This window comes from Enhydra lutris, unplaced genomic scaffold, assembly GCF_002288905.1.
Source record: "Enhydra lutris kenyoni isolate GAN:26980312 unplaced genomic scaffold, ASM228890v2 scaffoldscaffold27, whole genome shotgun sequence".
NCBI lineage: Eukaryota > Metazoa > Chordata > Mammalia > Carnivora > Mustelidae > Enhydra > Enhydra lutris.
Window position 1 is genome coordinate 3,721,604 of NW_019154111.1, and position 26,537 is coordinate 3,748,140.

The 26,537-nt window shown below is 51.1% G+C and overlaps 1 protein-coding gene across 1 annotated transcript in view; it reads left to right on the forward strand.

Moving 5' to 3' along the window:
- Positions 1-1,862: 1,862 nt before the first annotated feature.
- Positions 1,863-26,537, forward strand: part of LOC111151895 (DENN domain containing 2A) — a 109,040-nt gene continuing 84,365 nt past the window's right edge. Inside the window, exons 1-4 of the mRNA XM_022510112.1 lie at positions 1,863-1,939; positions 9,155-9,358; positions 9,541-10,292; positions 11,611-11,713. Of these exons, the coding sequence (XP_022365820.1) occupies positions 1,863-1,939; positions 9,155-9,358; positions 9,541-10,292; positions 11,611-11,713 (1,136 nt within the window). The remainder of the gene's footprint in view (positions 1,940-9,154; positions 9,359-9,540; positions 10,293-11,610; positions 11,714-26,537) is intronic.

A 26,537-nucleotide genomic window follows, 5' to 3' on the forward strand; every position in this document is an offset into this window, starting at 1 on the left:
GTCAGGCGGCCGCAGTCCGGCCGCGGTGAGCGGCGGAGGGCGCTCGGCCGGCCGGGGATCTGACGCGAAGGACGCGGGGGCCGAGTCTTCCGGGAGCGCCCGGCCCGCCCGCTCGGGCTCCGCCCCTTAAAGCGGAAGCGGCGCGGACACACTCAGAGGCTAACCTGGCCAAGGGGTCCTGGATTCCATAAATAGATTTAATGCCCTCCCCTTCCCCCGTGCCTGTGAGTCTCCACCGACATCTCTGTAGCTTTCCTTACAAAAGGCGTGGAAACGCTGAGACGCACGGTGAGCTGAAAGCCCGTCCTGCACATAGGCTGGGTTTTCAGCTAAGGAGAATGTGAGGAGGGACGGGGAGAAGTTACCCCTGGACCGGGAGTTCCAGGCAGCATTGATTTGGGGAATGTGTTTGGACCTTGAAGAGTGGCTCCTGAAAGACCATGCTTATTCGTTTAGCCAATACTTTTTGAGCCCGATACATATTTCTTAAGCAGAATCTATTATTATCAAGGCTTCATAATATTATTGAACTAAGTATCATGCTGGGCCCTGGGCCTTGGAGACACACAGAGACACACATTCTGCCCTTACAAGCTGATGACTCATGAGGGAGACCCCACAGGGGAACGCATAATGTGCCATTTCAGTGCGGCAAAAGCACGAAAGAAGTGAAGAATTGGGAGAACCCCCGAGGATGGCAGCTACTTTGGAGAGGAAGGGTGGGAGGGTATTCAGATGTGTAAAGAATAAAGCCCTCAAGTGGAAGGAGTTGAGTGTGAAGCATTGCGGGGAAGGGGTGTTGGTTTGTTTTAACCTTGAAGAACCAAAGGAAGGTCATATAGCTCTAAACAGCAAGGGAGAGAGAAACAGAGGTGATGGTGGGGGTAGTAGGGGCCATAGCCCCTGTTAGAGGTGGTGATGGTGGTGGTGTTGCTGATGGTAGTGGTGGGGAGAGGGGAGAGGAGCTCTAGTCACCCAAGCAGGTGACTGTAAGGGATTCCTGGGGCCCCCATGTGATTGTCAGTGAGGAGAATGATGTCATCCTTACTAAGGCACATGGGCAGCAAAATCACACCGTTTTATCAAATATGAACCCTAACCAGAATCTGTAAGGGCAGCCTTTAAAAATCACAGATGTTGGCCTGCAGTCAAGCTGCTTCTCACATGGGTCATTTTATGTAATCTGGTTCAGGATTAGTAACAGCACGAACAGACTCGATACACAAACAGACACTGGCAAGATACAGGACAGTAGAACTTGGACCCTCCGCCTGCCGGGGATAGTCAGGACTCCATCAATGACTGCCAACTTCTCTAATTTGCATCCCCCACTTCCATCTCAGGGCCAACCAGAGACAGCCAAATATCTTCTCCAAACCGATCACAGAGGATGCCCAGGCCTCCAGCTGCCTGGAGCCAACAACCTCCAAGCAGGGCACACCTGAATTCTTTTAGTTTCCTCTATAAATCTAGCATTTGAGTCTCCCCCGGTATTTGAGTCTCTGCCACGTGCAAGTGATGGTGGCTGACTTCCTTGCTATAGAAATCTCTGAATAAATAGCCTCTTTTTATTCTCACTTGGGTGGTCACCGTTTTTCTTCCATAGAAATTTTCTTCGCAGCTAAGCCTATAAATAGTTTCCAGTTCTTGGAGATGTTCCCGCTGTTGCTGTTAACCCCGGTACCACTAGGTGGCACCATTCTCTCGTGCAGCGCATCGACGCTCCCTCCGCGTCCCCAGAACCCGCGAAGAAGACTCGGGTGGGCGCGCAAAGGCCCCCCTGGCCGTGCTTATCTTTTCACAGGATCCAAGTGCCTGTGATTTTAGCATTTCCCACGTAATATTGTTACAGAGCAGATGCGATGCCGGGCAAGTACTTGTTCAAGACTCCCGGGGAAGGGGATAGAGATGGGCAACGGTGGCTCAGCAACCAGCGCTTGTCAGCCTCAGCACGATTCACATTTGGGGCAGGATAATTCTTTGGGGGGCGGGGGGCGAGGGGAGGCGAAGCTGAACTGTGTATTGCAGGATGTTTAGAAGCATCTCTGGCCTCTACCTCCTTGATGCCAGACACACACACCCCCACCCTTTTCAGACTATGACTTTATTTTTTTTTAATATTTTATTTATTTGACAGAGACAGATAACAAGTAGGCAGAGAGGCAGGCAGAGAGAGAGGGGGAAGCAGGCTCCCCGCTGAGCAGAGAGCCCAATGTGGGGCTCCATCCCAGGATCCTGGGATCATGACCTGAGCCGAAGGCAGAGGCTCCACCCACTGAGCCACCCAGGCGCCCCCAGACTAGGACTTTAAAATGTCTTCCAATTTCGCCAGGTGTCTCCTGGGGAGCAAAGTTGCCCCTAGCTGAGAACCACCGGGCTTAGCTCCCATGGGGAGCAGTTCTCTGTTGAGACCCTTTCAACAATTGCCCCCTCAAACACACACACACTCGTTTTCTTAAAAAACGGTATCAGGGAAGGGAAGCCCCTGAGCTAAAACCCCCGCCCCAGGATCCCTGTGGGGAAAGATGAGACACGCCCCCACCCCCAACCCTGCCAAGGCAAGGGGATTGTCAGACAAATAAAAAGTTCCAGGACTGACTCTACCCCTCCACCTTCACCACTCCCCCCACCCTTATCCCCACCCCACCCCAGATCCTGCTTGGTACACCTGGCTTGCAATCAGCTCCCAAGAGAATGGGCCCCTGGCAGGAAAATTCTGGCCCTGGGCCACCCACCTCCAGCTACTCCTCAAGCCTGATAGAGTAGGAATCTCCGAAACAGAAGTAGGACACTGGATCATGTTGGAGGCACTGAGAGAGGAGGCTGCTGCAGGCTCGCCCACCTCCCTCTACCCTCCCTCACAGGGCCCCCTGGCTCCCACTTCCTCCTTTCTTTCTCCTTAGTGGGGTTGTCATGGGAGTTTCTCCTCCCCTGCATCCCACCTTCTGGCTTGCTGGGGTTGCTCCAGCATGCCCCAGGGGCAGGCGCTGCCTTGTGCAAATGCCAGGTGGCCTGGGCAGGTCCCCTCCCTCCTCCATGAGGGGCTTGACGGTACCCTCCTGTGAGGCCCCTTCCCACTGGGCTTTGCTGCTCCCGGGCCTTCCACATCCCCACTCTCAAGATGGACACGTGAAAAACAGTGGCTCCCGCCTGTGGTCCCAGTGGCCAAGAAGCAGGGGTTGTCCTGGATTAGACTGCTGGGCCCTTCTGGGCTGTGGAACTCCTTTGCAGTGGCCTTGGGCAAGTCACCTACCTTCTTGTCTGTTTCTTTTTTTTTTTTTTTTTTTTTTAAAGATTTTATTTATTTATTTGTCAGAGAGAGAGAGGGAGAGAGAGCAAGCACAGGCAGACAGAATGGCAGGCAGAGGCAGAGGGAGAAGCAGGCTCCCTGCTGAGCAAGGAGCCCGATGTGGGACTCGATCCCAGGACGCTGGGATCATGACCCGAGCCGAAGGCAGCTGCTTAACCAACTGAGCCACCCAGGCGTCCCTTCTTGTCTGTTTCTTCACTGATAAAAGAGGCTGATACTAGAACCTGCCTCCTAGGCGATCTCTAGTTTCGCTTGGCACACACTCAGCCATACAGGAAACAGCAGAAAGGATGAGAACTGGCAGCTGCTTTGTGCTTTTTTTTGCCTGTTTGAGCAGGCGGGGAGCTGGGTATGGCCTGAGGGCCAACTGGCCTGATCTCTCCAGACACCTGAGACCCACGAAAGAGAGTAGCCAAACCGAAAGCCACACTGCTGTCTAGGCTGGTCAGATGGCACCTGGCTTGCCTTTAGGGCCGTATTTTTTATTTTGCTCTAAGTTGATCTGAGAGAGACAGGAAGTGGATCAGATATTAGGGCCTCCCAGAAACCTGTTCCTACAAAGGTATGGCCTCTGAGAGGCAGTGAGGTGATACACAGTTATTTGGAGGTCTGAAGGTTGAGATCAGGGATGGGGGGACATTAGCAAGCGGGGATGAGCTGGTGGGTTTTGAGTCCATGCGTGTAGCTCATGACATGTGATGAAAATGTTTGGAGGGATTCTTCCCCCCACCCCACTCCTGTTTGAGGAGGTTGTCTAGCCAGCCAGGAAGGAGGTCAGGGAAAGCTCTGAGAAGCAAGCTGGGACAGTCTCACATCCTCAGCCCCGTGCAGAGCTGGTCCGACTGTCCTGGTGTGTTCTGGGATCACGGTGAACAGGAAGATCTAGAACTGCTCAGACGCAGAAATCCGTGACTCAAAAAAGGAGAATCTCAGTCACCACACTCTTCTTCCCTTTCCTGATGTTCAGCTGGGTCTCCCAAAAGGAACAGAAAAGAATACGAGTAGAGGGTATTTGGCACGGCAGGCCTAACATTTGAGACTGCCTGATGGTGAACGCTGTGGAATGTCCATGACTTTGTTCTTTGCTTTCGGTCATAAACACACTAATCCTTGTACAGCTATGAATGCCTTAATTCTTTGTGGGGGGAAAAAAATGACCCTCCAGAGCTAGGGGCATAGACATGCAACAGCTGCTTCTTAGGCAAAAATTATGTTATTGTGTTACTTGCCAAGTCAGTGATGGAGATTTCCAGTGGTATCCACTCCACAGCACCCCCTAACGGGCCCCCACAGCTGCCCATCTTGCAGTCCCAGTACAGGAGGCAGAAGAGCACCCAGAGAGAGGAGGAGAGTGGTGGGGGGGCACGATCTCAGCCAAAGACCCGCCCCTCACAGCGGGAGAGGATGAAGGAGCCTGGAGCCCTCAGTCTGGGCCCTGCTCACCCCTTCCCTGGGTGGCCCCCGAGGCCCCTCCCACCCTCCCCCCTCTCTTCCCACACCTCCTGGATGACATTTGATTGGGACCAAGAACAAACCAAACCCGAGTTTGAGGTTTGGGTGGGATGGTTGGTTTGGTTTGGTTTCCTCAGAGGGAGGCACATGAGGGTTGTGGTGGCTGGGAAGGAACTCGCGTCCAGCTGTCTGTAGGCAGGAGAGAATGGGCCAAGGATGGAGAAGGGAAGGAGGGAGAGGGCTGCCTGAGGAGGACAGGAGCAGGGGAGCCCTGCTGCTGGTGGGCTCACATCAGCCACTGGAGTGGTGTGGAGGAGCTTTGCCAAGGGCATGTCAAGGTGAAGCTGTGGATTGTGGATTTTTCCCTGCCCCTAAAATAAGTTTCTTCCTTGCTCGGCCACATCTAGATGTCACGGGCCTGAGCATTAGAGAATGATTGCTCTCCCCACACCAGCTTTCTGCATAAAAGAATAGTAACAACACCCAAAGCTCTCATTGGTTCTTTGCTGTGTGTATATCTTTCCGTTGTGTGCTGGAAGGCAGGTGGCTGTGACCCAGAGGAGGGGTTGCTGTCACGCAAGGGCTGAGAAGGAATGGGTCCCAGTGACCCAAGCAGGGGACACCCAGTGTCTAAGGAGCAGTGTCTGAAATTCCTGGAGGAACTGCACCGCCTGTGCCTTCCAGAGGGGGAAGCATAACCAGAACATGGACTGAACGCTGATCTGGAAATTGCCGTGCAGAGTGGCTGGCACTGGGCAGAGCCCGGCTCTCAGGCAAAGCTGGTGTAACAAAGGACATGGCTTGAGCCAGACGGGCCTCGGCTAGTGTGACCTCAAATAAGGCACATAACCTTTTGGAAGTTCGTTTTCCCATCCATAAAATATTAGGGGAGATAGTTAATTGCTCACGAGTGTGGGGAGGATTCTGTGACATGACATATGCAAAGTTGCTGGAATGAAGGACTCTCAGTAAATGTTTAGCAACCTAAGGGAATTTGAATAGAAAGAAAACAATTTTGGGGAGAGGAGTTGGTCAAGGCTCCTTTTCAGGCTCTCTCTCCATCTTATTTATTTTTTATTTTTTAAAGATTTTATTTATTTATTTGACAGACAGAGATCAGAAGTAGGCAGAGAACCAGGCAGAGCGAGAGAGGAGGAAACAGGCTCCCTGCTGAGCGGAGAGACTGATGTGGGGCTCGATCCCAGGACCTTGAGATCATGACTTGAGCTGAAGGCAGAGGCTTTAACCCACTGAACCACCCAGAACCACCCAGAACCACCTCTCTCCCCATCTTAAACCAGGCTAGCCTCCTTCTGGCCCTTGGCCCCCGGTTCTCCTTCACTTGATTTAGAGGTGAGATGAAGCAGGATCTGTGCCCAATGAGGGAGGAGAAAAACGGCCTGCTCCCTTCTGCTGAACTCTGAACACTTTTCTCTTTGCTCCTGGAAAGAGAGAGACAGAGATTAGAAAAATAACAGGCGGTAACCGAGAGCGCCCCCAATGGTCCGGCCCAGTACTACCCCCTTTGCTCGCTGGATCGGCTTTAATCCCGGCAACAGGATGAAGTCGGTTATAACCGTTCCTACTTCTCCCTTACAGAATGAGACCCTGAGAATCCAAAGCAGAGCAACCTGCTCCAGACCCCACACTGCCCCCCAATAGGATGCTGAAGGAAGAGGAGGGAGGGGTAGGAGAGATTCTGCAGGACTCCTTGCTCGTTCTAGGTGGAAAAAGCAGGATTCAAGATCAAGGTGCGGCGCCTGGGTGGCCCAGTCCATTAAACATCTGCTTTCCGGTCAGGTCATGACCCTGGCGTCCTGGGATTGAGTCCCGCATCGGGATCCCTCCCTCTCCCCCTGCTTGTGCTCTCTCTGTCAAATAAGTAAATAAATACAATATTAAAAACAAAAGAAGATCAAGAAAAGTCAACTCTGGCTCTCTCCTCCCATCGGCACCTTCCCTGACTTGAGGCCAGGCAGTATCTCCTACCCCAGGCCTCATTTTCTTTTTCTTTTTCTTTTCTTTCTTTTTTTTTTTTTTTTAGATTTTTCTTTTTTTTTTGACAGGCAGGAATCACAAGTTGGGGGAGGGGGAGTATAGGGGGAGCCCCGCATCTGGCTCTCTGCTCAGCAGGGAGCCTGCTGCGGGGCTCGATCCCAGGACTCTGGTATCATGACCTGAGCCGAAAGCAGAGGCTTTAACCCACTGAGCCACCCAGGTGCCCCCGGCCTCATTTTCCACCATGGAGAGGAGCCGAGGACAGACCGGGAGGGCTGGGGCCATGGTTGGAGCAGTCAGTGTCAGGAACTGGGAGAAGAGGGACCACAGAGAGGGATTCCCACGCTCCAGGGCATGGCCCCCACTGTGGAGGCTTGCCCGACCTCTGGAGCTGGAGCTGGAAAACCAGGGCTTGGGATGGACCAGAGGTAGCATCAGCTGGGAAAGCTCCAGGGAACCAGCAGAGGCAGGGCCACACAGAGAAGGAGGGACCCTGCCTCATGGCGACAGAGCCATTGACTGGCCCAGGGACCGGAGCAGCCATGGGGTTGGGGGCTGTGACAGGCAGGCAGGGATGGGAACTTGCAAAGCACTGGCCCCACATCACTCATCAGAGTCTGAGCCAATGAACTGAGGCAGGGAATTTTTCTAAAACAAGTTAGTGTCTAGAACTCAAAGATGATGGAGCAGATGGAGTGGCGGCCACTACTAAGGAACTCGCCAGCCTCCTCTCTGGTTTGTCCACCGGACATGTGCCTGGCAGTTTGGAAGGCACAACATCCAAGGCGACAGGCCTGCTGCGCGCACCGGGTTGGGGGAGGCATCCAGCTGGGCTCTCAGTCGTTCTCTGCTTGCCATTTGCTCTACTTTGCCAGTTTGCCTTCGTGACGCCCCAGAACTCCAGTTCTAATTAACCTGGAAGAAGCCAAGTCTTTGATCTTAGTACCTGAAAAGGTATTAAATGATGTTTCAATAAGCAAAGCAGTAATTTAAATGCTTGTACTTTTGGGGCACCTGGGGGACTCAGTGGGTTGAATGTCTGTCTCTCGATTTAGATTCAGGTCCTGATCTCAGGGTCATGGGGTCAAGCCCAGCAACCGACTCCAAGCTCAGTGCAGAATCCGCTTGAGACACACACTCTCTCTCTCTCTCTCTCCCCACCCCTGCCCCTCCCCCACTCACTTCCTATCTCCCTCTACAATAAATAAAATCCTTAAAGATTATAAAATCCTTAGAGATATTTATTTATTTATTTATTTATTTATTTGACAAAGAGAGAGCAGAGCAAGAGAGAGAATGAGAGCATGAGTGGGGGGTGAGGGGCAGAGGGAGTGGGATGAGCAGACTCCCGGCTGATCCCAGGACCCCAAGATCACCACCTGAGCCAAAGAAAGACGCTCAACTGACTGAGCCACCCAGGAGCTCCAGTAAATAAAATCTTTAAAAATAAATAAATAAGTGTTTATACTTTTTTAAAAAAGATTTTATTTATTTATTTGACAGAGAGAGAGACTCCAAGAGAAGGAACACAAATGGGGAGTGGGAGAGGGAGAAGCAGACTCCGGGTTCAGCAGGGAGCCCGGTGTAGGGCTGGATCCCACCACCCTAAGATCACGACCTGAGCCAAAGGCAGACTGTTAACAACTGAGCCACCCAGGCACCCCAATACCTTTTTTTTTTTTTTTTAAATGCTTGTACCTTGCAAATTCGTATTCTGAAAGTTTATTTTGTTTAGTTGAAATGGGTATGGCATGATGGAGTTTTTAGGAAGCTTTAACAAGCCGGAAAAAAGTTTCAGAGATCTCACAGAATGAGCAAAACCCTTAGCTAAGAAGGAAACTATTTTCCTGTGACTTTCCTGTAACTGATCTAAATCAGTCCCTCAAATCTTGGGTCCCCAGTCCACAGGGACTGCCTAGACAGTATCTAATGTTCCCCGTGCCCTGCAACCCTTTCTTTTCTTCTCTCTCCTGCACCCCCCTTTCAAGGATATAGGCTAAACCTCTATCTCCCCTCCCTACCCTTGCGTGAGCTTTAGACCCTTCCTTCTAGCCGCCGCCCCCCCCCCGCCCCCCCCCCCCCCAGAGCTAAAAGAAGAGTGACTTTCTCTGGTAGAGAGAGGAGCCTGGAGTCTCCCCCCCGCCCGCCCCCCAGGCCCATAAATCACCACTGTCATCTCGGTCTCCCTTACATTAGGGAACTCCTAGGCTCAAAAACCCGGCGTGGCCCCCCATTGTCCTCAGCATAAAAAGCCCACAGCACTTGGCGTGTACTTCTGATTTGGCAGTCCTAACTCAGGCGATCTGTGTTCCTTGGTTGTTTGAGTGGGGGCAGTGGACACTATAAAGTCACTGCCCACCCCCCCGGGACCTTTTCCTGACTCCCCTCCCGGAGCGGCTCCGGCGCCGGTGCGCCCCGCCTTCGGGACCCCCGGGGCTTCATTGCCTGGATCGCGGTCGTCTGCGCCCCCGCCGGACTGCAAGCTGCAAGGGGCGAGGGTGGCGGCTGCCTCGTTGTCTGGGGTGGCGCGGACCCGGCGCCGCGCCTGACCCGTTGTAGGTGCCCCACGGACGCGTTGGGCGACCGGAGCGAACGGAGGTGGGGGTGCAGGCAGGGTCGCCGCCTCTTCCGTGCCTGCGGACGAGGGTCTGAGCCGCGGGCGAGCGCAGCGCGCGGATAGCTGCCCGGCGGAGACGGAGAACGCCGCGCCGCTGGGTCTCCAGCAAAGAAAGGGTTAAGCCGCCAGCGCCCCCCCCCACCCCCCGCCCACCCCCTCAAAGGCAAGGGGAAGAGTCCGGCAGAAGGTCCTGTTTACGGGAGCCGCTCGAGTCCGCGCAGCCCTGGGAGAGGCGTTGCCGTGGCAACGGGCCGGGCGCCCGCCAGCTGCGGATGAGCTCACTGGAGCGGCGGCGGGCGGGGGGCGGCGACGGGGCGCGCGGCCCGGCGGAGAGGACGCGGCAGCCGGCCGAGCCCGCCCTCCACTCGCCCACCGCGGCGGCCGGGCGGCGGGCACGCGAGCAGAGGGCGCGCGGCTCTCCGGGCGCCGGGAGAGGCCCGGCCGACTGCAGGGCGGAGGGCCGCGGGCCATGGCGCCCCGGGCCCCCGCCTCCCGCCGCCCCCGCCCGCCCGGGCGCCCCCGAGCTGCGCCTCGGAGACCGCGGAGCGGCGGCCCGCCGGGAGGTAGGGCCGAGCCGGGGGAAGCGAGGAGGGGACGAGGGGCTGGGGGTGGGGGCGCCGCGGAGGGGTACGCGCCTGGGGGAGGGGAGGCGGCGGTGGGAGCTGCCCCCGGCCGGAGAGGGGAAGTGGCTCTTTGCAGACCCACGGCCGGGGCTCCCGTGTGCGGACGTGGGGACCGAGGCGCTTCGGCCCGACCTGTGGGACTTGAGCAAAGTACTGGCCGGACGGCCTCCGGGGGCTCGGGACGACTTTCAGGGCCGAGTGGGGAAGCCGTTGTCCCGCGCCTCGGAAACCTGCAGAAACTGGGCAGAGCCGGCTCTCTGCCGGGCTGGGTCCCAGGGGCGAGAGTGTGAGAGTGAGTGTGTGTGTGTGGGTGTGTAGAGAAAGAGTCGAGTGGGGCTGAGGGGGCCGAGCAGCTAGACACCCCCCTCCCCGCTGTGGTCAGAATGTGCAGTCTTGGGAAAGCAGGATGGTGAAGATGATTGAATGATCCTGTTTCTCCCACTTTTCCCCTAAGGATGGAGTTGGGAGCAGATGGAGCCCAGGGGGCGACTCTTAACAACAGGAGATAGAATCAAGTTTGGGAGGGATCCCAGAGAGCTGGGTTCGAACCCCTGAGGAGAGCCAGACCTCAGCGGTGGAGTCCTTTCCCGGAGGGGACGCGGGGCGGACGCGGGGCGGACGCGGGGCGGACGCGGGGCTGTGCACTCCGGGGCTTGGCCGGGGCGAGGGAAGAGCGGTGACTGCTCTCATCAGCCAGGGCTGGGGAAGGAGCCGGCGGATCTTGAGCCGGTGTGCTAGTGCTTCAGGGGTGTGACTTCTCTAACGCTCCCAAGGACCCAGGTAATAATGGCCCCAGGGCGGTAGGCTAATAAGGGGCTCCCTACCATAACTTTGTTACTCAACTCTTGCACCCTTGGTTACAACTTAACAAAATCCTTTCTGCTTGCATCATCACAGTGTTGAACACAGCAGAGGCGTGGAGTAGAAAGTCTTTGGGGTGGGCTGCTTTGGTGGAGCCAAATTCTGTGAGAAGTAAAGGCAATCAGTAACTGGTTTTGACGACCAGTAGTGAAAAGTCTGGAGGAGGAGCATGGCCTTCAGGTCCTTTTATTGGAACGATTGGAAGCCTCCCTAGGTTGTGTAATCATTCACTTAAAAGCTATGTGTTAGGCATTGGGAACAAACACAGCAATGAATAAGATATATCTCTCTTTCTTCCAGAACCAGCCATCCTGCTTGAGTAGTCAAAAAATTAAAAGCAGGGGCACCTGGCCAGCTCAGTCCGTAGAACATGGGATTCTTGATCTTGGGGTTGTGAGTTCAAGCCCCACACTGGCTACAGAGATTACTTAAAAAAAAAAAAAATTCAAACCAGTCCTAGGCTGGCCTAGCTGAGTGCTAACATGCTAGGGGAGCCCAAAGCAAGGCCACCCAACTCGGGAGAGGCCCACAGACGAGGTGATGCTGGGACTGAACCCTGAAAACTTCTTCACTGGGAGGACAAAGCAGGGAAGGTGGTTCCAGCCTGAGGGAACAGAAATCACAAAATGACCAAGAGGGAACAGGGGTGGGGAGGGGAGGTGTAAGTGTGGGGAGAACTCACAGTGTGCCGCCAGAGGGAAGGCGGATCTCACTGAAGCTGGAGTGATAGGTTCCGCCTGATGTCCTAGAAAGCCTGTTCTGGTTGTTGGGTGGGGGCCTGGAGGATGTGACCAAGGTCACGCAGCACCCAGGCCTGGCGTTACTGACGCACAGACAATTGGCGATGCTGAGGTAGGATGGAAGGATCCCAGAGATAAAGAGGTAGGACCCGGTGACAGGCTCTGGTGCAGATGAGGTAACATAGACCGAAACTAAGGGCCCCAAAACTCAGGAGAAGACAAAGCAGAGCCAAAGGAATGGATATTTTGAGTGGCCCGAGTTTAGCAGATTACAACACTTGGACAATGAATTTGGCTCTACATTTTCTGGCAGTTTAGAGACAAACAAAAATACACTGACTTGCGCAGTTTTGGATTTTGGACAACAGAAAGCTTACAGATTATTTTTCAGAACACAATTTTTCCTGGAATTAACTCAGCAGGGAATTTGTCATGAGGAACTTGGTGTAAAGACTAAAGAGTGACATAGAAAAAAAAATCTTCATTGTTGGTGTTACAAAAGATTGGGAAGATAAAATTCCACTCGACTGTCTTCCTATACCGCCTTCCTGTTATGGCTTGGGAGTTTACTGCCTCTCTGCGGGCTGCTGAGTGTGGCTCAGGCTTATGGGCCTTGGCAGCGCAGGCAGCTGGAGCCAGGGGAATTCTGCGTGGAGGAGCCCATTTTCTCAAGTGGAGGAAGAGGGGACACCAGCTTCGATGGATGGAGAGCGCAGAGGACGCGCTGGGTGCCCATCTTGATGGGAAGGAAGCAAGTCATAGCGTGGTCCACTGCCCACTGGGCTAGACTCTCTCTGGTCTGGTGAAGGGTCTGGTAGGACAGTGTGCATCCGGAAATCCTGACCAAAGGAAAATGGGGAGTGAGAGCAGCATTTGAGGATTCCATTCCGATGGACAAAGCACTTCCCCCACCGTGGTCTGGGTCTTTGTACCCTCAGACCTGCTACCGCTCAGCAGGAGGGGACGGGTGGGACTCAGGAGACCGGAGATTCACTCCAGTGCGAGTGCGGCCAGGGAGGGTGGGAATCTTGTTTGCTGCAACACAAGGAATGTCACAGAAGAGCAGGGGTTGTAAGCCAAGCTGGGGCGGACCTTCTGCGGACTCAGTCCCCAGTCTCCCAGCGGGCCGGGCCCTTCCCTTTGCTTTCTGCAGAAGGGACGGAACCTGCAGAATCCATGTCAATGCGTGGCTTCTGTTGAAACCATTTCTTGCTCATTTTAGATGTCCTAAATTAGCATTGAGTAGGTATGAGATTCTACTCCCCCCACCCATCATGTTTCTTAACATTTTAAACTCAGGGTACACTTTAGAACACTTTGATGTCCTGGGTGAGCATTTCTTTAGACAACGGGTGCCTCTACGCCCCACCTCCCCTGTGGATTAAATAAAAATCGCTGAGAATGGACTCTGGGCATCAGGATTTTTGAAAGGCCACAGGTGATTTTAAGGTACAGCCAGAGGTAGGGGCGCCTGGGTGGCTTGGTGGGTTAAGCCTCTGCCTTCCGCTCAGGTCATGATCTCAGGGTCCTGGGATCGAGTCCCATATCAGGCTACCTGCTCAGCAGGGAGTCTGCTTCCGCCTCTCTCTCTCTGCCTGCGTCTCTGCCTATTTGTCAAATAAAGAAAAACAAAATCTTAAAAAAAAAAAGGTACAACCAGAGGTGAGAGGGGCTGCTTTAACAGTCATATAAAGGATTCCTCACAGCGGGGGACAGAAACTTCAGATTCCAAAAGCAAGGACCCCATAAATTAAAATTAGGAAGCCTGTTACTCATTATGAAATCAAATGGTTGATCAGCCTTCAACATCAGGATTTAAAGTCAGCTTGAACAGATACAGATAAGAAGGCTAGTGGCAGACGCATTCATGTGAAGCTTCATGTTGTATGTGAAGTATTTTTAAAAAATAGAAATTCTAAAAGCATAATCACACGGCTTATGCAGTTAGATCTGTCTAATCCTATTGTATGCAGTGCCCAAACTGAAAAGCTTTGGCACCTTTCTCTTTTTGGCTGGAACCCACTTAAGTGTACTTTTCTTGAGTGCTGAGCTTCTGAGTTCTGGATTCTTTCTACTTGCCTCCTGATAGTCAAGTGTATTTGTTTTCTGACCCATGTCTTCTGGATTGGAAAAAAGCTGGGAGAATTAGTTTGCAATTGAACGTCCATAAAGTGACAATCAAAAGGAATGAATCTCTAAGGGTTGAATTCTGTACCTCTGACAGGATAATAGGAAAATTTTGAGGCTTGATGACTTTCCCAACAACACTCAAATACACCTTGCAGGCATTAATTTCTTTGGCTGTGGGCAAAGTTGACTCAGCTTCCTTTACTCTCTCTGGAACCGCAGCCCCTTCTTTTTTGCTTCCTGAGGGCTCATGGAATGTCTCACAGGTACTCATGAGTGACCAAGGTTATGTCATGCCCAGTCTCCCGTGTCCAGGCATGGACCCTTCTTCCTCTACAGAGCCAGATGGCCTCCACAGCTACCCCAGCCTCTCATTTTTTTTTTTTAAGATTTTATTTATTTGTCAGAGAGAGAAACCTAGCAGGGGGAGTGGCAGGTAGAGAGAGAAATAGACTTCCTGCCAAGCAAGGAGCCTGAAGTGGGACTTGATCCCAGGACCCAGGGATCATGACCTAAGCTGAAGGTCAATGCTTAACCAACTGAGCCACCCAGGCGCCCCACCCCAGGCCCTCTTTAACTCCCTGACATTGGCTACCCAACAGAAGGATTGACAGGCACATCTGCCCCTTTAATTATAGGAGGCAAGTCAGTGCCTGGAACTGAGGCGAGTGATTACCTCAGTTTTCTACATTTGATGTCCAAAGACAGAATATGTTGGGAAGCCAGAGTCAGACCATCTTTTACACTTGTGTTAAGACCATCGTATGATCTGAGCAAAAATGTCGACTCTCAGCTTGTCTAGAAGTTAAGCCCTTTGCCATCTGTAGCCCAGAGGGTCTTTGCCTTTGGCTTCCTTTTGACACATCCATCCTCAGCCCGCAGTTGGCTGGAAGAGAGGTGAGCCCCAGAGCCCCCACCCTGTCTAATAGGCTCAACTGCCAAAAACTGTGATCTTTTTCCCCCTGGCCTTAGGGAAGGAAGGGGTGAGTCACCTTCGTGGCAAGCTCAGGGAAGAGGTTAGCTTCCCTCAGTAGTGGGGAACCAAGAGGTTCCATGCTCCCCTTCGGAAGGAAATGAGAGCAGGATCGAGCTGGAGAGTGGGGTCAGGACAGGAGACTGTGACCGTGACCATCCTTCCATGGTACCCAGGGCTGCGTGTCTTATCAGTAGGGCTCGGCAGACCAGTTCAAGCACAGCATCAAATACATTTCCTTTGGTGGTTTTGTGGTCCTAGAAAGTGTACTTTAAAATTACAAGATTGCTTTTATATAGATCCTTGTATATATACATATATCTTTCTGTGTAAACTGTGGAAGTTCTGCTTGTTGGAAAACATTTAAGCAATCCGTAAAAAGAACAAAACAAAAATGAAAGTTTATCCTATACTATCTCCCTCCTTGGAGGCAATCACTGTTTGGTATATATCCCAAATCCTCCTTGACTTTCCTTTCCTTTGCATGTAATGTTTGCTTACAGAAATGGATGCATGCTGTCACAACTGACAGAATAATTCCACACGGGACATACATAGTCCCGTCCTTCCCCGCCCTGCCACCTAGAGTTCTTCTGTTGGATGGCCTTCATTTGTTTAACACATTATCTATTTATGAGGCCTGGGTTATTTTCTGAGTTTAGCTACTACAAACAGTCTCTGGCACTTGTTCCAGTATTTCTATAAGATAAATTCCTAGAGGCGTAATTGCTAGATTAAAATAGATTTCAAAGCCACATGCATATTGAATATCTTTGGGCTTGGTGATGGACATTTCAAATATGAGATTCCAGTGCTCTGTCTTAAAAAAAAAGTAAAATATATTCCCTCCCTCTCCCTTAATCCAAGTGTTCCCACCCCACTGAATTTACTATGAGTTTCTATTTTAGTTACTCTGAAACTTAAAATTCACAATGTGGTACATTCATAAAGAGAAACTACTCTTTGAGTTTTATCAAATTAAAATAGGCAACATATTAAATTTTAATTTCTAAGAGGATTTTTATGTTTTATGGGTTGTTATCCAACGAACTGACTTAATTTTGTCTCTGGCTGCTGGTTTGTGTTCCTGTAACCTTGATCCCACGTAACCACCATTCCACATATTGTGTAGGCGGAAACGTGGGATGGGTGGGGTGGGTTACACACAGGAGTCAACCCAGTGCAGTAATCCACGGTGCCTTCCCCTTTCTCCCTCGTGCTTCCTCGCTTCTCAGAAAGGAAGATGTCATAGGGTTGCATTTGACTTAGCACCGGGTTCTCTGCAAATCCACTGTGGGTCATGGATAGGGCAACCATATATACAAACTGAGACACTTTGAAAGTAAAAAGGGACTAAGATAAGTTGTTAATTGGCCTACAACAGGCCTACCCTGGGACTGTCCAAGTGCAGTTGCATCTTGTCGCTGCCCTGGGACAGGGTGAGAGCTGCCCATGTCTGTCCTTTCTCCCTGCTCGTCCCAGTGTATTGACATAAGCAGACATGAGTGTCTACCATCCTCTGCCCACCCGCCCAACCTTGTTTAGCCCCCCTAGAATAGAGCCTAAAACCAGGGAAGGAGGAGGGGTCAGGTGCTACATGTGAACTTTTCCTTCCCACTAAAAGAGTCAGAGGAGGGGCACCTGGGTGGCTCAGTGGGTTAAGCATCTGCCTTCCACTCGGTCATGATCTCAGCGACCTGGGATCAAGCCCTGCGTCAGGCTCTCTGCTCTGTGGTGAGTCTGCTTCTCCCTCTTCCTCTCCTTCTGTGATCTCTCTCGCTCTCACTCCCTCTCAAATAGATAAATAAAATCTTTAAAAAAAGAGAGAGAGAGAGGAGATGGATACTATTGTCCCTGCCAACCCCCAGTTCACCCTGAGAAAAATAATAACTTGTCTTTTTTCAGCAAATTAGAACCACTGAAGCAGGACACTTCTGTAATTTTATGTGCTTTTCATGTCTCTGGGATTTACAGGCTAAACCACTCCAGATGACCAGACAAAGGCATCTGTACAGGAGCATGCAGCAAATAAGGATTAAAACTGCACTTTGCGTGATCTGATCACTGGGCAAGGGCGATGGGCAGCCTGATATTTAGAACTTGCCTCTCCAGCAGCTGGAGTGGGCCAGTTTCTCAGCCACAGACTTGTTCAGGGGTGGTGACTGGGAAAGCACAAAGGAGCTTCTCAAAGCGGCTTATGGGTGCTCTGGGCTTCTCTGCCAGAAAATGTCTCTAGCCCTCTGAGGGCTCAGGGGGGTTCTCTACTTAATACTCTGAGTTGAGGTGAGAGGGGTTCAGATTTGGAATGAAGTGTGTGGTCATTCAACCCCAAGTAAAACTCCCTGGCATCTTGTGGCTACTGTCATCCTTTCCATCTGGTCCATGTCATCATCTGTGTTAGTGACAGTCAACAAATATGCACAGGCTCCCAGGACATCAAAAAGGGACCAGTGCTCTCTGTTTACCCTCCGGCTGAAACGATGCATCAAACGGGGTGAAAAAATGTTAGAGGAGAGGGAGCTCCTTGATGCCTCCCAAAACCACGAGACTCGGAGGTCCCAGAACTGCCAAGATGAGGCCAAGAAGGGCTCTCCTCTCCCCTGAACACAGGACAGCCAAGATCCCTGGCCTAGGGCAGAGAGGAGAGAGCTGGGGAAAGGGTCAAAGAGGCAGCTCCGGATACACACAGCTCCAGGTGCAGGCTGCCAGCTGCCTGGAGGAAAAGAGGAGGAGGATGCTCTCGGGGTGGAGAGATGGAGCAGCAGGAAGAACCCCTGAGGCAAGTCCACCAGCCACTCCCCAAGGCCCTGAAATCTGGCGTCCTTCCTTAACCGCCTGCTGACACCTATCCTCAGTTACTAATGATGGACCCAGTGGCCGGTTCCCTGTTCTTTAGCTCCCTGATGTACGTGACCTCCCCCGACCCCCCGAGCCAGGTCAAGGTCGATGTAGAACCGCTGTGCACTGATGCAACAATCCACTTGTCAAAATGCTGACTGCTTCTGAGCTGCTGAGCTCCCAGGGTCTCACATTCCCCGGAACCCCAACTTCCCCAGATCCAGCCATGACGGGGTTAACAGTGAAGCCACTCTGAGTGGCTGGTGGCCCACCCACCCTTTTGGTAAGTGCTCTGAATAGTGCCTCCTCACCCGAGACCACCATACTTTTTGGTTTATCCTCATTCTTTTTAGAAAAGGAGATCGCCACTGATTCATTTTCTTTTTCTTATTTGACAAGCATTTATGCCTCACTCATAGCAGACCAAGTGTGGGTTAGACACTGAGGAGGAATGAAAAGAAGCCCAAGGCCAGTGTTCTACCATCAGACTGCAGCGTCTGGTTGGCAGGCCCAGATAAACAAAAAGAAACTGAGGCAAGAATAACAAGGGCCCTGGAAGAACTGCCAGAGCCCTCGTCCCACTTCCCTTGTCTGCAGTTGACCCTCAGGGAACTCCTTCTTGTGGCCAAGGGTTCCCGGGCTCCCTCCCAGATTTACCCCTCTAGGGGGCTTCCTTCCCCAGACCCTTAGATCTTTACCTCTGACTGCCTACCCTACAAAGTTCCTCTTGAAGGTGCCATTTTAACCCTATCATGTCCAAAAGAGTGCTTATCTCTATGATGTGTCCTCTTCATTTTCCCAGAATAGCCTGTCCTAACTCCTCCTCCTTGCTTTCAGGACATGGCCAAGTGTAAGCCCCCAACTCACTTCATCTTCTCTTGGCTACTGTCACACATCTGAGGGCTTCCATCCCCCAAGTCCATGCGTGCCTCCCGGGCAGGAGTGCGCCTTCTCACTCTTGCCTTGCCTGGATCACGTTCTCCCTCCCCAGCTATTGGAACCCAGTCTAGTTCTAAGGGCCACCAGATCCAACCTCTTCGCAGCGGTCTGTGACTTCTCTGACTTCCATCTTCCACCTCTGCATCCCTCCAGTTAGAATTTGTATAGACCCTCTCCACTGTAGCTCAAGTTTAGTCCTCGAACCAATCTCCTGTTGTGATTTCTGTGGACTGTGTGTCAGGCACTCCCTGGACTGCTCCTGTCTTCTTGTCTTGAACAGTTGCAGTCTTTTATTGCCATTCGGTTGACTGGTTTCGTAGCTGTCATCCGCAGCTCCAAGAGGCAGGGCCATCCCGTATGTTTGTGCATGTCCCAGTGGCACCTCATGCGAACTACTGTACTCAGCCCTCTGGGTTAATCCTATCGACTGCATTCAAATCCATCCATGCTGGCCCAGATGAGCTAAATAAAATCACAGGGGAAGGGCCATTTCCCATTTCTCAAAACCTACTAAATAAAAGGGAACACGTTCCCAGGCACTGCACAACTTCCAAGTACCAAACACCAGGCACAGATAGTAAACAAACAGAAACGGGGCCTCAGAGTTCAGGGAGCCTGAAATGGAGGGGGAGGGGAGGGGAAAGGAGGGAGAGTCAGGATGAGCCTGCTGTGCTGATGGGGTGGGCTCCTCCTCCTTCCACCTCCAGCCCAAAGCTGAGCATTATCACGTCCCAGTTCTTACTGAAAAGGAAAGGGGGTCAGCTCCCTCTTACAATTTCAAAACTAATTTGTACACAGTAATAGCAATTCCACGTTTGAGAGTGGTTTACAGCTTTGCCACACTTGTGAACAACTGAGACTAGATCAGCAGCCCTGCAGAGAAGTTGAGGCTGTGATAGTATTATTAATCCAAGCTCCCATATTATTACTCCTATTTTATTATCTCGCAGAGTTAAGCTCCCTCTATTACGGAAGACATATGTGGAGCGCTTTTTCTAGGGCATGTGCCGTGCCGAATGCTTTACAGGTGCAATCTCATTTAGTCCTTCCTGCATTCTTTCAAAAGAGGTGCTGCAACGTCCACAGTGTTACAGAGGAGAGAACGAAGTCCTTGAAACAAGTAATTTGTCCAAGGCCCGCCAGCTCAAGTGGCAGAGCTCGAGTTTGAACCTGGGTCTGTTTGCACCCCTATCGCTCAAGGCCTTTCCCCGAATGGGGGGCCATGGCAGAGCAGCCTGGGCCCCCTTCTCCCACTCTGGTCTCGGGAGCCACGGTGCTGGCCCCGGGAAAGGGGATGCGAGATGACGTCTTCCTCTAAGATTGCTGCCTTTTATCCAAATGTGCTGGCTGGGAGCCAAGCTGGAAAGTCTCTGCTCATGGAAAGAAAGAGAACAGAAGCCAGCAAAAGAGGGTGGGAAAGGGTTTGAGGGGGAGGAAAGGAAGAGGAGGGCAGGGATTAGGGAGAGAGGAGGCGGGCAAGTGAGTTTGGGGCAGCCCAGCTGGAGCCAGAGACATGCGACAGGAAGGAAACCAAACAGGGCCTTCAGGTGCCTCCCTTCAAGTGGCGCTTCCTGGTGTGAACATCGGGCCCTGGGAGGCACAGGCCCTGGGGCTCTCCAGGTGCTTAGGGCCCTGGACAGATCCCCCAGGGTGAGGGTAGGGGGCTACCTCCCCTCCTCCGTATTACTGTTAGGTGAGGTCAGGTTAATGGAACATCAGGGAAGCTTGAGGGCTGTCTCTGGAAGTGGAAGGGATGGCCAGGCAGTACCTTGGAGCCAGGGTGTTCCAGGTGGGCAGGGAAGGGATGGAGGGGAGGTAGGAGAGGGGATGGGTGCTGGGTACTTGGAATAAAATCCAGTCATAACAATGTACTGAGTAGCTACTCTGTACCCAGGAGGGGAAGGCCTGTACCCTGCCCCCAAGGCATTTATTTGGGTGCTAGGCACTGGACTCTCGAATCTGACAACCTGGACTCATCCAGCATCCAGGTGGCCTTGGGAAAAGTTATTCCCTCCAGACTTCCGTTTCCACATCTGTAAAGGGGAGGCAGTGTTAAGGGTGGTGTGAAGATTCAATGCAAGAATCCATGTAGAATCTCGCCTAGAGCATAGTAAATACTCAATAAATGTTAGCTTTTATTTATTATATAATTTATTATATATAGTTATTTAGTTATAAATAAATAATAATGAACAAATTCATTATTGCAGTTTGAAGCAGCGAACAAAGATGTAGAACCTTGAGTAAAACGTATTTTTATTTTGATTTTTTTAAGGATTTTATTTATTTATTTTCAAAGAGAGAGAGAGAGAGATAGAGCAAGCCCGAGGGGGTGGGGCTGGATCTCACAGCCCCGAAATCACCACCTGAGCCCAAATCAAGAGTCCGACGCTCAGCTTACTGAGCCACCCAGACACCCGGAGTAAGACGTATTTCAGTAACAGTTGAACCCAGCCATAGAAGAGATAAGACAAGGTTATGCACATTTACTTAGATTATCAAATGTAAATAAGTTAATAATTGCTCTAGAAATTCAGAAGATTGAGGAACTTTAGTTTGGGGGGGTCAGAGTAGGTTTTATGGAAAAGTTAGGATTTAAACCAGATTTTGAGGGGTAGGTGGGAATATAATAGCAAGGAAAAGGGAGGGAACAACTGAGGGAAAGAATAGGAACAGAATTGCGGGGCTGAAAAAATTCTAATTCCAAGTATTTGCCAATAGGGCATTCTAGCTATTCTCTTGCCCACAGTAGACACTTGGGCGAGGTATTTCCTTTACATACATTTCAGTTGCAGAAGAGTTGATGGCCAGGATACTGCATCTGATGGAAAGGCATCTGGATGTGACCTCACATAGCCCCCCTCTGGGTCTGTGTCTTGGTGGTTTTTTGGTAGGTCTCTCCTCTCTCTGCTTCACTGCCATTCCTTCCCTGTTTCTTTGGTTTCCTTCTGATTCTCTGTCTCTCCTTTTCTTTTTCTTTTTTTTTTTTAAAGATTTTTTATTTATTTGTGAGGGACAGAGGGAGAGAGAGTGAGCGAGCACAGGCAGACAGAGAGGCAGGCAGAGGGAGAAGCAGGCTCCCTGCCGAGCAAGGAGCCCGATGCGGGACTCGATCCCAGGATCCCGGGATCGTGACCCGAGCCGAAGGCAGCCGCCCAACCAACTGAGCCACCCAGGCGTCCCTCTGTCTCTACTTTTCTCTGTCTTAACCTCATTCTCCAGTTCATTTCCCTTAACCTGCTAACACAAAGTCTCTTTTCGTCCCTGGTATACGGCAGGGAAGCTCTGAACACTATATTTTTTTGTTAATTTTTTTTTTTTAAAGAAGAAAAATCATTCCCTGGGAGCCAGCAGCTAATATTACCTGGCATCTGTGGGGCAAATGTTTTTTTTTCTTTTGTGGCTTTTTAAAAGTCCCTCAGTGTCCTAATAACAAAGGACATTTCTCATTTCTAAAACAAAAACAAAAGCCAACCAAAACCCCAGCTGACCAAAAAGCAGACCAAGAAGAGAAGTGAACCACCTTCATCAAGAACACATAGACCCAGGTTCCCCTGGGACAGCTTTCTGTTGAAATGTGAGTGATCTGGGGAAAGGAAAAGAGTATGGAGCTGGTGAATGAGCCCTAGATGGGGCGATAGGAGCCCTGGGTCCCGCTCCTGCCTCCGCCACCACCAGCCAGGAGACCAAAGCTAGGTGAGCCACGATGCTCTCAGGCCACAGTGTCACTGTTTTTAGCCCCAACTTACTCCTGATCCATCCCCTTTCTGTGTTCAAATTTAGGAGCTTCTCCATGCCACGGGCTTTCTGGCATCATTATGTGTCTCTCCCACTCTTCCTTTTCTCTTTGAATTTCCTCACTAGGCTGGGGCCTCGAAAAGTACTGTCATTTACAGGCTGGGTTCCCAGTACTGACTGGGTCACGAGGGGAGAATTGCTGAGGCCAGGAGGAGGATGTGGAAGGCTGGGTCAGCCAGTGCAGGCGTCATTCCCAACAGGGTCCTGGGAGAAGGGGCTCAGCATTTCCTGAAGGGAAATGACTCCCATAAATAGACAAGAGAGATGGGAAAAGGATTCGTCCATTCCTTCCCTCCTGTCAACTCAGCTCTTCCTTTTGGTTACCAGACTATGTAAAACTGTTAGAAATATTTTTCCTTCAAACCTGTGCCTGCCAGTGTGTCCCTGCCAGATGTGATAGCTGCTTTCTTGTATATATATTGTAGATCTAAAATAAGACCTGAAGAAGGCATCCATGCCTTTTATTTGTTCATTTACCCACAGTAACTTCTCATTAGTCCGATCCAGTATAAAGCTAGAATTTTTTCAGTGAGTTTTTTATTGGGAAGAAAGGAAGGAGAGTGTTCAGTTTCTGAGACCCTGTCTTATTTAAGGGTTCATCCAAGGGTTCAGCCGCTGTCCTGTAGTAATGTTTATAATATGCTCTTCGAGTCCTTGGAAGGGGTAGGTCTCCTGATTGCTTTCCTAAGAAGTTTCCAGCACCTCCAGTGTCATGAAGAGACTCAGGAAGGGAAAGGACTTCTTGAGAGCTGGTCTTCTGCTCCTGACCGGGAATGATCGCATCCCACCCGACCTCCTGTGCCAGGCTGGAGGCCGACCCAAGGAGGCTTTAGCTTCCTCAGTAGCTGAAGCTTGTTCTCAGCTTCAGTGATCTGGGTGCGGATTCATGTTTAAAACTCACACCCACAGGGGCACCTGGGTGGCTCAGTCAGTTAAGCCTCTGCCTTCGGCTCAGGTCGTGATCTCCCTGGTCCTGGGATGGACCCCAGGATCACGCTCCGTACTCAGCTAGGCGTCTGCTTTTCACTCTCCCTCTGTGCTCCCTCAATCTCAAAAATAAGTAAATAAAATCTTAAAAGAAAAAAAAAACAACCTCACACATACAGTAGCTTTACGTTTTCGCTTTGGGAAGGTAGTTGAACAGAGACGAACACAGATTTCACACAGCACCATGCGTCGGGGGGCTTCTTCTGGTTGCTTAAACCAAGGTATGACGATGTCTTGTGGAACCCGCGAGCAGGATGGCAGCCTAGCATCAAGAGAGGGGACTGATCGGGGCGCCTGGGTGGCTCAGTGGTTAAGCCTCTGCCTTCGGCTCAGGTCTTGATCTCAGGGTGCTGGGATGGAGCCCTGCATCGGGCTCTCTGCTCAGCAGGGAGCCTGCCTCCCCTCTCTCTCTCTGCCAGCTTCTCCATCTACTTGTGATCTCTCTCTCCTTGTCAGATAGATAAATAAAATCTTAAAAAAAAAAAAAAAGAGGGGGGACTGATCCAGGGGGTGCCAAGCCACCTCCGCCCGCCATCATTGCCTCTGACAGCACAGGTCTCTCGGCTCCCTATACCCCCAGCTGGCAAGCAGCGCTCCCTCACAGCCTCGTGTTCCCGCCGTCCAGCCACGCAGATCGGCGCCACGCCCTCGGACTGGAATCTGATTGGCGCAACTTGAGTCAGGCCGCCTCTAGAGCCAATCAGCGGTGGCTGGGGGGGTGGGCTCATCAGTCAGACATGGCTGCCAGACGACGCCCTGGGACACTTTGGATGAGGGATGGGACAGTTTGTGGAAAAAGAGACCTGCCTGTGAGGTAGGCAAGCTCCACGTAGCGCCAGCCATATCTACTACCCGTGTTATGTTTCTTTGACCGTTTTATGTTCCTTCGTTTTACTATTGTGCTCCTGAGTACCCTGGTTTCTTGGATTTGTTCTCTTAAGTACTCTGTCAGAAATACTGCTTGTGAAGGAAGTAATGACATTCTGGAGCAAGGGCTTTGGGGCCAGACGGATCTCTCTTAAAATCTCAGTGATGCTGTTATGACTTCCTATTCTGTACTCAGTGCATGGTACTGGATGCTTGGATTGAGCCTTCTTCCTCTGCCCACCCCCCTTCTTTTTTGGGGGGGGGGTAATAGCTTTATTGAGGTACAATTCACGTACATCAAAATTCATCCATTTAAAGCATACAGTTTAATGGTTATTAGTATATTCGCAGAGTTGTGCAACCACCACCACAGTGGTTTAGAACATTTTCCTCATGAAAGAAGAAACCCATACATACCCCTTAGTTATCATCCCCAACTCCCTCTCCTTTCCCCTCAGCCCTAAGCAACCACTCACCTACTGTCTGTCTCTGTAGCTTTCCCTGTTCTAGACATTTCAGATAAACGGACTCATACAGTGGACGGGCTTTTGTGACTGGCTTCCATTCACTTAGCGTAATGTTTTCACAGTTCACGTTGTAACATGTATCAGGGCTTCGTGGCTTTTATGGCTCAAGAATATTCCATGGTGTGGGTATACCACATTTTGGTTGTCTGTTCATCAGTTGATGGCATTTGGATTATTTCCACTTTGTGGCCATTATGAATAGTCCTGCTGTGAATATCAGTGTAGAAAAACATATGTGGACATGTGTTTTCATTTGTCTTGGGCCATGCATTATTTCTAGAATTATGTTTGTAAAGTGCTTAAATCAATGGCTGACAGATCACAGGATGTAACAGTGCTAATTTCTTTACCCTGACCTTCCCAAAGGTTATGAATGAAAGCTATTTCCTGCTTGCTGCCCTAAGACGAAAGTCGGGCTCCCCTAAAGAGCCTGACCCCTGTGGGTCAGACTCTGAGGTTGCTGTTCCCTAGGTCTTGGCGTCACCAAGAAGCAGATTCTTGCATCAGGTTGTGAGAGGTGGCAATACAGGCTGGTTCTGATGGAAGGTACTGAGAGAGCAGATAAGGAGGTTTGGGGGCCGAAATACAGAATTTGAAGTAGAGACTTACAAATTCCCTGTTCTGTCTCTCGCTCTTATTTTTTTTAAAAGATTTTATTTATTTATTTCAGAGAGAGCAAGAAAGAGCGAGCATGGTGGGAGGGGCAGAGGGAGAAGAGAATCTTCAACAGACTGCACACTGAGCAAGGAGCCTGACAAGGTGCTCAGTGCAGGGCTCGATCCCAGGACCCTGAGGCCATGACCTGAGCTGAAACCAAGAGTCAACACTTAACCGACTGTGCCACCTAGGGTTCCCCTGTTCTGTCTCTTAAACAATTGGGCAAGTCTCTGAGCCTTGATCTCACCTTCAAAATAAGGATAACAATAACACACCTGGAAATTAGTGGGAAGGAGGGGGGTCATATGTGTTTGAATGTGTGTATGGATATATGTATGTATGTGTATATATATCACACACATATAATGTGTTAGAATGTGTGTATGGATATCAGGTGCTGCACAAATGTATTGTAAGCTCCAGGGCTGTCCTAGGAAAAGAATCAGACTTATTTTTTAAAAGATTTTATTTATTTTTCAGAGCATGCACATGCACACAAGCAGGGGGGAGTGGCAGGCAGAGGGAGAAGCAGGCTCCCCAAGGAGCAGGGAGCATGATGCATGACTCAGTCCCAGGCCTGAGATCATGACCTGAGCTGAAGGCAGACACTTAACCAACTGAGCCACCCAGGCATCCCAAGAATCAGACTTTTCAAGATTTTATTTATTTATTTGAGAGAGAGAGAGAGAGCATGAGAAGGGGAAGGGTCAAAGGGAGAAGCAGACTCCCTGCCGAGCGGGGAGCCTAATGTGGGACTCGATCCTGGGACTCCAGGATCGTGACCTGAGCCAAAGGCAGTTGCTTAACCAACTGAGCCACCTAGGCGTCCCAAGAATCAGACTTTTAAAAACTTCACTGAAATCACAGCAGGTTCTGAGGGCAATTGGAACCCTTTGGGAGTTAGGGCAGGCAGTGGTCAGATCCTTCAGGGTCTCCTGTTAACCCCTCAAGGCTCCGGTCTCCTTGTGAAACCAGGTCTTGCCAGCAGCTGGTTTTCTGCCTCTGAAAAAGATGCAGATTATCCTCAGTTCGCCAGAACTGCGGGCACATCACTTTTCTTTTCTTTTTTTAAATAGGCTCCGTGCCCAATGTGGGGCTTGAACTCACTACCCCAAGACCAAGAGTCATATGCTCTACAGACTGAGCCAGCCAGGCACCACAGGCACATTAGAGTTGCAGAGTGATCTTACTTGAACAGCTTTGGGCTATTTGGTTATTCCAGC